At 43.0% G+C, this 13,173-nt stretch overlaps 1 protein-coding gene across 1 annotated transcript in view; it reads right to left on the reverse strand.

Annotated features, from left to right (window-relative positions):
• Positions 1–214: 214 nt before the first annotated feature.
• The window catches only part of LOC115109976 (ATP-sensitive inward rectifier potassium channel 12-like), a 61,190-nt gene continuing 48,231 nt past the window's right edge, over positions 215–13,173 (reverse strand). Inside the window, exon 2 of the mRNA XM_029635258.2 lies at positions 215–6,454. Within this exon, the coding sequence (XP_029491118.1) occupies positions 4,966–6,267 (1,302 nt within the window). The 5' untranslated portion in view covers positions 6,268–6,454 and the 3' untranslated portion in view covers positions 215–4,965. The remainder of the gene's footprint in view (positions 6,455–13,173) is intronic.

The raw sequence follows: 13,173 nt of genomic DNA on the forward strand, positions 1-13,173 counted from the left end.
GTGTGTGTAGGAGTCTCTGACACTGTACCCCAAATTGCCAATCATAAATCACACCTGTCTCTCTCTTTTCTCTGTCCCTCTCCCCTTTCTCTTCTCTCTCATCCTTCTCTCTCACTCCTCTTCTCTTCTCTCCGCTTAACGCCCACACTTCTTTCTCTTCAGTAACATCACAAATCATTATGTCAATGAGAAAAGAGACACCATTAAAACGCAGTTACATTTTGTAATTATATATCTTTTTTTTATGATTTATTAACGTTTTCAGTCGTTCATTGTTCATTGAAATAAACCAAAAGGTAGGAGAAAAATGTATCAACAACAACCCAGTCAGTGTAAATCAGCATCTCGGGCTCGTTCAGACAGTGGAAGACGTCCGATAGAGGTCAAAGTTCAACCAGTCCATCCAGTCGAGTCAGTTACAGAATCCCTTCTCCTTTCTGAAGATAAATAGCAATTAGTTTTAATCAGAGACTTAGTGAGCAGCTCGGACATCTCTTATATCTCCACAACTCTCTGGTTGGTATCATCTGATGGCTTATGTTATTGGTATGTTAATTCTAGATTTAAGATTATAGATCAGTAGTTATGATGTGCTAAAAGCTCAGTTTGAATGCAGTTTCAGTTTGTATCTTCCCCCCAATTCCCTCTCCTCATCCCCAGGTTTGCAGTTTCAGTTTGTGCTCAAGTATCAAGCTAATTCAACCCCTTTCCTCATCCTCCAAGCATATTCAGAGATATTAAGAAAAAAAACAGCTCATCAAGATTGATATAAAAATAGAATAGTGTTGATTTATGAAAATAGTGAGCAAGTAAGTTTCCACTGCACATAGGACAGTCTGTCTATCTACGGACCCATATGGGAGTATTATTAAGAGTCATGGACAACTAAGTCTAAGTCCCAAATGGCACCCTATTCCTTACATAGTGAAATACTTTTGACCAGGGCATAGGTAGTGCACTATATAGGGAATTTGGTGTCAAAAGTGTTAATTTGTTACATTAAATATCAATGGTCATCCACTACCCTATGGTACTGTGGATAAAGCAGATGTTGATAATGGTTTTGCATCTCTATGATCGCCCATTGCCATCATTGTTACAGAGACGACACCTTGTACAGTAGTAGCGGCACGTTTCCTTTCAAAGTGCACTACTTTTGACCAGGGCCCAAAGTTGTGCTTTATTAAAGAAATATCGTGCCATTTGGACGCAACCGATCTTCCTTGCCATGTGTTTCATTAACCTTCCCAGAAAGCAAAATAATGTGATGCTGTAGAATTACCAGCCAGTTCACCCGTGACACCAGTCAGTAGACATATATCAATATCTGATATGACGTGAAAACTGGCCACTAGGTGCAACAGGGAGCGCTGTTACCTTCAAGTAAGTTTTGGTTTTGCTTAGACATGTATGGTGGGTAGGCATAGGCATAGGCATCTGTCTCTGCTGTCAAAGGTTGCATGTTCAAATTCAGTGAAAGAAAGTTGTTTTTGAGATTTTAACTCCGCAAAATGTCTAAGTACACAATTTGACGTTTGGAAGAACTTAGAAATTGGACGTTTGAGAGACATGGATGAATGGTCTAATTCTGACGTGAGACTGTAGGAGCTAGTTTAGAATGACAAAGTATTGATAATGTTCTCTCCATTCCACATGAATTATTATGAACAAAACGATATAGCCGCACAATTTAACAGATCAGATAGTGTGTGAATTACACAAAGTTCTGAAACAAAACAAAAAACAAAAAAAATCAACAATTACTTGAATATTTTGTCAAACCACTACTCCTCCAAGTTCATTAGCCATCTGACTGGCATCCATCCAACATTGCTTTTCAAAAAGGGATGGCCATTCTATACAATACATTTCTATGTCCCTAATGTCTAGTCTATGAAAGATTGCCACAAAAACTATTATAGGTCATATAGGGCTATATAGTGAGTTACTTTGTGCAGTAGGAGAGACAAGGAATTCTGGTACTCTACAAAAATATACTAGAAAACAGTAATCTGTTTGACCGGTCTGTGGATCCTCCATACAGTGTCCTGGGGCTCTGTTGGGTTTGTAGGGAGGACTGAGGGTGCGTCCTTAATGGCGCCTTATTCCCTATGTACTGTAGTACTCTATTTTACTTTGCTCTACCAGAGCAAGAGCACCATAGTACACTATATAAGGAATAGAGTGCCATTTTGGATATCGCAACCTGACACATACAGTACATGGACGAGTGTTGCTCAAGCTCATGCACTAAAACCAGCTTTATCTGGCTCTGACTACAGTACACAACTTTGGTTTAGGTTTCATTTGGGAAGAAGAGTCCCGACGGGTAGTTAGGGCTTGAAGCCAAAGTTTTGTGTTGCTTGAAAGTGTTGAAAGAAAAGAAGCATCAGGAGGTCTATTCTGGGCCTGTCTTCTGTCTATCGCCAAGGGTTTGAGTAATAAGAGTCAGTTGATTGGATTGGATGCAGCATGAGATGTTCTGATACACGCCCACAAAAGCCGACAGCAAGCTTCACCTTGAGAATAATGCTGAATAATCTGAATGGACCTTGATAGACAAGGCAAGTTCTGGATAGCAGGACTGTACAACCCAGTTTTAAAGTAACATAAACCACTGTAGTACTAGTCCCTACCACCGTACACTTCTTTACATTTACATTTAACATTTAAGTCATTTAGCAGACGCTCTTATCCAGAGCGACTTACAAATTGGTGCTTTCACCTTATGACATCCAGTGGAACAGCCACTTTACAATAGTGCATCTAGGTCTTTTAAGGGGGGGGGAGGGGGGGATTGATTCCCGTTCAAAACTGGAGTAGCATAAATTGGTGTAAGTAAAACAGTATTAACCTAACCTAATAGAGGGTCTGGTCTGCTACCATATTGCTGACATATGTCCAAATCTGTCAGGTGTACACTTACTGTTGTGTTGAACCTAAATTAATGACCTGTGTCTTTACTCTATAGTATTGTTTTCGTGTTGTTATTAGTTTTCACTCTTCTTTTCTCAAAACTGTATCTAAGGTGCATAGTTCAGATATGAAACGCAGAAAGAGCTAGGTCTGTGTCACAAATGGCATCCTATTCCCTACACACCTATAGGGCTCTGGTCAAAAGTAGTGCACTATGTAGGGAATAAGTACTATGGGTCCTGGTCAAAAGTAGTGCACTATATAGGGAATAGGTACCATTTGGCACTATTTCCCACCCAGAGTTTTTCTAATTCGTGGTGACAAGTTTTGCAGGCAGTAATCTATTTCTACAACACATTTAATTTATTTAAATGATGTTACATATTCCCCCGTACTGTAATTAGACATGTTCATTTCTCCAAATACTGCCTGTCTGAAAAGAGCCCTTGTGGGAGAACAGGTCGCTAATGTAATCCTCTTTTGTCTCTCTCCATTATTCTATTTCTCACTATTTCCTCCTTTGGGTCTGTTTAGGGATGTCCAATGGTATCTCCTCTTTATGCAACCTCATGGCCGTGTTCATTAGGGCACACAACGTTTAAAAACATATGCAATAGTAAACCATTTTTTTTGTTTACTATTGCATATGTTTTTTTCTCCCTTTTGGTACCCAATGAACATGACCCATGTCTTGATTGATGTCTCCTCAGCCAATGTGATGACTGGAAGGAGATGTAACAGTGCAAATGATATACCCATTTTTAGTACCGTACCAGACTTTACCTACCAACTTTAATCTCTCCTCTTCTTTCTTTGTCCCTCTTTTATTCCCACTTGTCACTTATTTTTAAGGTTTTTGGTAAGACTGTCAGTAGGTCAATTCTACAGTTCTATATTATCTGGTCTTTAACTTCAGTCACCCAGCCAACTCCCATTTTAGTATTATCAGCTGAAATGTAGCCTAATATACAGCTAAGGCTACTGCTCTTTTGTTAGCCAATCTTTTGCTTCTGTGCGGTGGCTAATGGGTTAATTTGTTTGATTTTCAAGTGTAGCCGAGTGTAGCCCCTTAATGCAGTGCTTTGTTCTATTTGTGCTAGATTTCGGTACGAGCCAACCTGTAACTGTGCTTTATCAATGTTGCTGCCTGGTCTGCCGTTCAGCTGTGTGCAATAATTGGAGCTGTCTAAATCAATCAGATTCCCTGTTAAACAAATAAAGTGGTGGAGTGCAATTGCTAGAGAGTGATTTAGACAGCAAAACATAGTGTTTTGTTCACTTGATAGTGAATTGTGCCGACTAATTGTTTTCTATACAGGTTCCCAGTAATATAACAAAAATCTAATTTCATGCTATCAATTGTTCACTTTCTAAGGGATTCAAATTGTATAGAAATGCAAAATACACAACACAAATTTATGCACTTATGCATTTTATCACTGTATTCTTCCAATTTTAAGTTTATATTTCATATTTATTTCAAATAGCTAATTAGCAGCAGGCAATATTTATGGAAAGCACCTTTAAAACTGCAGGTGTGCATATAGAAAATGTTTAGCTAAACATCAGTAGGTATCCAGTGTTTCTATTTCCATCACACTCTGTGTCTTTGACTCTGTAAACTACAATATAGGGCAGTTATAAGAATCCCTCAAAATACCCTCTTGATCTGTTGAAAATACTTCACACACTCAACTAAGAAATCAATATATATTTTTTTATAGCTAAGATATTATTTCCTAATAGACAATGAATATTGCATTATATAAAGCTCCTACCTCAAACCCTCTCATGACCAAAAGGTTTAAAGTTTTCTTAAAGAGAGAGGGGTCTTTTGATGACTGTTCCTGTTATTCCATACTATGAGCAAGCAGCACTGCTGTCTCCACGCATGGCTGTTTCTAGAGTGAATTCCTCCTTCCTCATGGCTGTAGCGTGATGCGATAAGTCATGGGTTTCATATGGCACTTGCATTGCTCTGCATGTATTCACATGGAAAACAACCCGCTAGAACTGAGTTACAAGAAAACTATTATGAAATGTCAAAGGTCATATCTCCGATTCTCTACGATATGACCTCTGGTCTAGGCTGACGGTGGCCTGCAGTCTCTCCAGCTCTGGCACCCTGTCTCCATCCTCCTGCCCCTCCTCATCCTCTTCCTCGTCCTGGCTGATGAAAGCCAGCTCATTCTCATAGCAGAAAGAGTTGGCTGTGGGCGTAGGATTCTTGTCCTCGTCCTCCATCTCCGCCATGTCCTTGGCACTGCACTGGGGGGTGGACGGCACCTCAAAGGTTTTGTGGAAGTGAGCGTAATCCACTTTGTACTGGCTCTTCTCCTCGAAGACGACAGGCTCGAAGCGGTGACCCCACAGAATCTCTGAGGACAGGTAGGAGCTGCGAGCTTGCGCTGTCATGGCTGTGGCTTCCACCATCCCTTCAAGTATCACCACTATCTCAAAGTCGGACAACTCCAGGTCCAGCTTGCTGATGCCGAACAGGGGGCTCTCCTCATCGATCTCGTGCACAATGGTGAGCGGGGAGACCAGGAAGATGCGGTCGATGCCCGTGTCATACCCTACGTTGATGTCGATCTGGTCCAGGGGGATGTACTCACCCTCCTCTGTGATGCGGGGCTTGATGAGCTGGGCCCGGACATGGGCCTCCACCATGTGGCTCTTCCTCAGGTTGCCCACCCTCCACATAAGGCTCAGCTTCCCATCCCGCATGGCGATCACTGCATTGTTGCTGAACAGCAGCGTCTCTGCACGCTTCTTAGGCCTCGCCATCTTGGCTAAGATGGCACCGATCATGAAGGAGTCGATGATGCAGCCGAAAATGGACTGGAAGACCACCATGAAGACGGCTGAGGGGCACTCCTCCGTCACGCAGCGGAAGCCATAACCAATGGTGGTCTGTGTCTCCACGGAGAACAGGAAGGCGGCCACGAAGCTGTTGACCTGTAGGACGCAGGGGGTGAAGTTATCGTCTCCACCACCCGGGTTGTCCATATCTCCATGAAGCAAAGCGATGACCCAGAAGGCCAGGCCGAATGCCAGCCAGGACACCACGAACACCAATGTGAACATCAGGAACATCCAGCGCCAGCGGATGTCCACGCACGTGGTGAAGATGTCCGACATGTAGCGCTGCGACTTCTCGTCCATGTGCGAGAAGTGCACATTGCACTGGCCGTTCTTGTTCACGAAGCGGCTGCGGCACTTGCGGCGCGTCGTGTGGATCTTGCCGTTACCGAAGCCGTTGCCCATTGTGACGGAAGGCATGGTACCGAGACGCAGGCCTTCTTCCTCTGAGGACACAATGCTGTAGCGGTGCGCCCCGACCACACTCATGACCGATCCAGGCTCAGCCAGTGGGGCACCAGAGAGTCGCTGCTCCAACTCAACAGTCAGAGTGGTAGGCAAGACACAGGAAACAACACTGGGTATTACAGGAAATGGGCACAGGCGGTTCCCCCCTGATGCCAAAACAGATCTCTGTCCAAGTGGCCAAATGGGTCCTAGACACACCCTTCCTGACCTGAGGAGAGAAGAGAAGCCAGAGGTTAGTCTACTATACACAAAATCCTGATATTATCTACTGTTTTTAAGATAAAACAATTAATAAAGGAAATATCTAAAACACTGATGTGTATTATATGTGCAACACTTGAAAACTAAGCTGTTACATGCAGGCCATGTTAAACAACACCCCTCCCATTCTGCCTCAAAGACTCATGGCTTTTTAACTTTATTTTCAGCAGTGTTTTATCACTACAAAGGTCTAGTGTGTAGTACTCTGTCACTTTGGGCTCGGTGCGCCGTAGCAGCAGCAGATGTTGCTAATTAAACCAAGTTCACACTCTTTCTTGTGAAAATTGTAAGCAGCCATTCAGCTGGGATCCTGGTCTTGAGCCTTATAATAGTAGTTTTTAAACTCCTCAGTAGACTATGTTTGTCCCAAATTACACCCTATTCCCTTTTATAGTGTACTACTTCTGACCAGGCCCCATAGGGCTGTAGTCAAAGGTAGTGCACTATATAAGGAATAGGGTGCTATTTGGGAAGCATCCTAGATCTAAACAACAGATTCAGGGTTGGGGGTTCAATTCCATTTGAACTCAATCAATTCATCACCTATGTTTTCATTCAATTGGGAACTGGCAACAATTTTCACTATGTATGTTTTTATAGCCCTAAAATTGAATTGGAACTCATCTTCTGAATTGAACAATACAACCTTAGATTTGGGGTAATTATAGATAAAGTAAGACCCTTTGTACTGCAACTGTAGTAGGCTAATAAGGCATTTATAAGTGATATTATTTAAGAATCTATTGGTATCTAATACCATTAATGGACCTGATTTAGGAGTAACCTCCCACAACCACCTGTCATCAGCACCCCCTGGTCTGGCTCTGGCTGTAGTGTAGTCTAGTGGCTGAGCAGTGTGATTTGTCTCTCTAATAATAGCTGCCAGTCACATTGAGTCCCCTTTTCCACAGCTCAGGCTCTGAGAGCGCACTGTGTTCTGAGTGCGTTTCTTTTCAACACAAGTACTGTACAGACCATTTTATTTCAATGCACCTCCAGCACAGTTCATGTCAACGCAACTAAGAAGCTAATTCCAATGAAACAATGTTTTGACTCTTAGGTGTTCCTCAGGTGCTGAAGATGAAGACAGATCTGATACCATATTGCAGTGAAATGTTTAGCGACACAAAAAGTAGGTTATGGCATATGGATCACATTGTTGTTGATTGACCTAACTAACAGGCACCTCTCTCATAGTCTCTCTCTCTCGCAAGTCTCTCTCTCTCTAATATTGCCACATGGTGCGTTTGGCTCAGTGTAGCGACCAACCAGTAAACAGGAGTTGCCGAAAGGGAACCTGATTTGCTGAGCTATTGTGGGACGGCTCAATGTAAGAGAGTGGTAAAAGCCATCACCATGGAAACAAGTCACCACGCTGAGACTGAGGTCTGCTGAGATTGGGTGCGTGGCATACTGTAGATGTGTTAACTTTGGAGGCTGGTTTGATCGCAGGTGTGAGGTGGTTTGTAATTTCCTAATGTTGGTGGATTGTTGTTGTCTCAGTACACAGGTAACTTAAAATCATCCCGGGGGCAGTCTTTCCTTCCTGCCCTCATCACTATCTCCTCCTCTCCCAGAATATGGCTGTAAATCTTCCTTTTTTTCACAGGAATAACTGGCCTGGCCCGTCTTGGTGTCTTGCCACCCAAACTTAAGTATTTCTGGTTCCCTCCAGGTGGCAAAACAGTCAGAATGCCAATTGGAACTCAGCCCATGTACAGAGAAATCAGCCAACAGCAAGACAGATTGAGAAAGATTAGATGGACTAGTGATGGTGAGAGGGAAGTACTGTAATGGAACACAGAGAAACCAGAGAGAGTGAAGAGGTGAGAAGAAAGGATTAAAAAAGGATAGAGGTCAGGGAAGACAGGGGAGGCACTGTGGAAGGACACAAGGAAGACGAAAGGGTAGAGAAGGAAGCAGAAAACAGGGGGGACCCTTAAGATTGTAGAAGGGAGGGAGAAATGGATACTGGTTTAAATATAGCTTGTCTGTCTGTTTCGTCAAATGTCTGCCAAGAAATGACTCCGCTATCTCTCCGATAACCAAAGAAAACACTGATGCTGTCACAGTGGTTACTGCTCTCATCTTGTTTTGTACCTACCTGCTGATAGACATTTCAGTATAATTTTACTTCATTTTACAGCAGTTGGCGAAATCAGTGTTTCTTGGTAGTCTTAAACAAATCTACTTATCAACAAAAGTGTACACCTCACACACATGGTTATGGGCATGTCAGGTATAGAGTTGAAATGTATTCAATTTTGAGTTTGCATCCTAATATTACACTTTATATGCATCACAGAAGATTGAAATATAACAAAATTGTTTAACATAGAAACACAGGATGAAACTGGATGAGCTCCGGTGAAGACTATCCTACCAACTGGACTTTTAAAAACTGTAATATCTTCTGTTTCACTGAGTCATGGCTGAACGACAACATGGATAATATAACGTTGGCTGGTTTTTACATGCATTGGCAAGATAGAACAGCTGCCTCCGGTAATACAAGGGGTGGTGGTCTGTGTCTATTTGTTAATAACAGCTGGTGCTCGAAATCAATTATTGAGGAATTCTCTAGGTTTTGCTCACCTCATCTCATGATAAGCTGTAGACCATACTATTTACCAAGACTTTTCATCTATATTTTTCATAGCTGTCTATTTACCACCACAAACTGATGCTGGCACTAAGACCGCACTCAACGAGCTGTATAAAGCCATAAGCAAACAAGAAAATGCCCATCCAGAGGCGGCACTCCTATTGGCCGGGGACTTTAATGCAAGGAAACTTAAAACCATTTTACCAAATGTGCAACGAGGGGGGGAAAAAAAACTCTAGACCAGCTTAATACTCCACACACAGAGATGTGTACAAATCTCTCCCTCGCCCTCCATTTGGCAAATCTGACCATAATTCTATCCTCCTGATTCTTGCTTACATGCAAAAACTAAAACAGGAAGTACCAGTGACTCGCTTAATACGGAAGTGGTTAGATGACTCAGATACTAAGCTACAGGTGTCACGGCTGTTGAAGGAAGTGGACCAAGGTGCAGCGTGGTTCTTTTTATTTGGAAAATGACGCCGAACAAAACAATAAACACTACAAAAACCGTGAAGCTACAGGCTATGTGCCATAAACAAAAGTCAACTTCCCACAAAGACAGGTGGAAAAAAGGGCTTCATAAGTATGGTTCTCAATCAGAGACAACGATAGACAGCTGTCCCTGATTGAGAACCCTACCCGGCCAAAACATAGAAATACAAATAATAGAATATAGAATACCCACCCCAACTCACACCCTGACCAAACCAAAATAGAGACATAAACAGGATCTCTAAGGTCAGGGCGCGACAACAGGACTATTTTGCTAGCACAGACTGGGATATGTTCCGGGACTAATCCGATGGCATTGAGGAGTATTCCACATCAGTCACCGGCCTCATCATAAGTGCATCGATGACGTTGTCCCCACAGTGACCGTACGCACATACCCCAACCAGAAGCCATTGATTACAGGCAACATCCGCACTGAGCTAATGGGTAGAGCTGCCGATTTCAAGGAGCGGGACTCTAACCCGGACGCTTATAAGAAATCCCACTATGCCCTCAGACAAACCATCAAACAGGCAAAATGTAAATACAGGACTAAGATGGAATCCTACTAAAACGTCTCCAACGCTCATCGGATGTGGCAGGGCTTTGAAACTATTACAGATGACAAAGGGAAGCCCAGCCGTGAGCTGCCCAGTGGCACAAGGCTACCAGAGAAGCTAAATGACTTCTATACGCGCTTCGAGGCAAGCAACACTGAAGCATGCATGAGAGCACCAGCTGTTCCGGACGACTGTGTAATCACGTAGTCGATGTGAGCAAGACCTTTAAACAGGTGAACATTCACAAGGCCGCAGGGCCAGACGAATTGCCAGGACATGTACTGCGAGCATGCGCTGACCAACTGACAAGTGTCATCAATGACATTTACAACCTGTCCCTGGCCGAGTCTGTAATACCTACATGTTTCAAGCAGACCACCATAGTCCCTGTGCCCAAGACCACCAAGGTAACCTACCTCAATGACTACCGACCCGTAGCACTCATATCTGTAGCCATGAACTGCTTTGAAAGGCTGGTCATGGTTCACCTCAACACCATCATCCCAGAAACCCTAAACCCACTCCAATTTGCATATCGCCCTAACAGATGCACAGATGACACAATCTCTATTGCACTCAACACTGACCTTTCCCACCTGGACAAAATGAACACCTACGTGAGAATGCTATTCATTGACTACAGCTCAGCGTTCAACACCATAGTACCCTCAAAGCTCATCACTAAGCTAAGGACCCTGGGGGACTAAACACCTCCCTCTGCAATTGGATCCTGGATAGGCAACACCACATCTGCCACGCTGATCCTTAACACAGAGGCCCCTCAGAGTGGAGTGTGCTTTGTCCCCTCCTGTACTCCCTGTTCACCCATGACCAAGTGGCCAAGCACGACTCCAACACCAGTTTGCCAACGACACAACAGTAATAGGCCTGGTCATCGACAATGATGAGACAGCCTATATGGAGGTCAGAGACCTGGAAGTGTGGTGCCAGGGCAACAACCGCTCCCTCAACATGATCAAGACAAAGGAGATGATCGTGGACTACAGGAAAAGGAGGGCCGATCACGGCCCCATTCTCATCGAAGGGGCTGTAGTGGAGCAGGTTGAGAGCTTAAAGTTCCTTGGTGTCCACAACACCTACAAACTAACATGGTCCAACCACACCAAGACAGTCGTGAAGAGGGCACGACAATGCTTATTCCCCCTCAGAAGACTGAAAAGATTTGGCATGGGTCCTCAGATCCTCAAAAAGTTCTACAGCTGCACCATCAAGAGCATACTGACTGGTTGCATCACCGCCTGGTATGGCAACTGCTCGGTCTTCGACCGCAATGGCGCTACAGAGGGTAATGCGTACGGCCCAGTACATCACTGTGGCCAAGCTTCCTGCCATCCAGGACCTCTATACCAGGTGGTGTCAAAGACTCCAGCCACCCTGGTCATGGATTGTTCTCTCTGCTACCGCACGTCAAGAGGTACCAGAGCGCCATGTCTAGGTCCAAAAGGCATCTTGACAGCTGCTACCTCCAAGCCATAAGACTACTGAAGAGCTAATGAAATGGCTACCTGGACTATTATGTATTTTTTTACGCTGCTGCAATAAAAAAGTCACTTTACCTCAATTATCTTGACTACCCTGCACATTGACTCGGTACCAGTACCCCCGGTATATAGGTCTTGTTATTGTTATTTTATTGTTGCTATTTTGTTTTTTACCTTAGTTTATTAAGCAAATATTTTCCTTAACAAATTGTTTTTTTAAACAGCATTGTTGGTTAAGGGCTTGTAAGTAAGCATTTCACGGGAAGGTCTACACCTGTTGTAATTCGGCGCATGTGACAAATACAATTTTATTTGATTTTGGATTTCAGTTATGATGTCTGTGTGACCCCTTGTAAATGTCTTAGAGTCATAAGAAACAATTTATGCTTTAGTTGTCATAGAAGACTTGGCAAACAAGTTATGTATTATAGCTTGAAAACATGCTTAAAAAGAATGTAATGTTGCTCTCTACAGATATAAAATATAACTCAGGCACTATCTGCATAAAAAAATAAGTATTTGTTAGAGGCCCACCACCCTTAAATGTAATGCATTACGCACATCTTGCAGAGTGAGAATTTAAGTCCATTACACTGTCCCTGTGCAACACATAATGTTACCCAAAGTTGATTTGCCTCTTCTACGACAGTGAAACCATGAGATAATTGCCATCTGAACCTGATCAGCCGTCTGAGATGGCAGAGTCACACATGGCTATATGCAGAGGCTGCACTATTGCCAGATGACTCGCAGATCATATGAAAGTTTTAATGCCACGAATAGACACACGGCGGTGTTAGATGTTACACAGTAGAGGGGACAGGACAGGATTTGGAACATCTTCAGAGGGGGAAAAACATATATTAGTCTATGGCTGGCCATTGGAATATACTGTATATTAGTCTATGGCTGGCCATTGGAATATACTGTATATTAGTCTATGGCTGGCCATTGGAATATACTGTATATTAGTCTATGGCTGGCCATTGGAATATACTGTATATTAGTCTATGGCTGGCCATTGGAATATACTGTATATTAGTCTATGGCTGGCCATTGGAATATACTGTATATTAGTCTATGGCTGGCCATTGGAATATACTGTATATTAGTCTGGATTGGAATATACTGTATATTAGTCTATGGCTGGCCATTGGAATATACTGTATATTAGTCTATGGCTGGCCATTGGAATATACTGTATATTAGTCTATGGCTGGCCATTGGAATATACTGTATATTAGTCTATGGCTGGCCATTGGAATATACTGTATATTAGTCTATGGCTGGCCATTGGAATATACTGTATATTAGTCTATGGCTGGCCATTGGAATATACTGTATATTAGTCTATGGTTGGCCATTGGTATATACTGTATATTATTAGTCTATAGCTGGCCATTGGAATATATATTAGTCTGGCCGTTAGTCTGTCTGGCCATTGAAACAAGGCTGGTTAGACTAGTTTAGATCAGGCCTTGTACTTAATGTCACTTTTCTCTTT

Source organism: Oncorhynchus nerka, linkage group LG26, assembly GCF_034236695.1.
Source record: "Oncorhynchus nerka isolate Pitt River linkage group LG26, Oner_Uvic_2.0, whole genome shotgun sequence".
NCBI classification, from domain to species: domain Eukaryota; kingdom Metazoa; phylum Chordata; class Actinopteri; order Salmoniformes; family Salmonidae; genus Oncorhynchus; species Oncorhynchus nerka.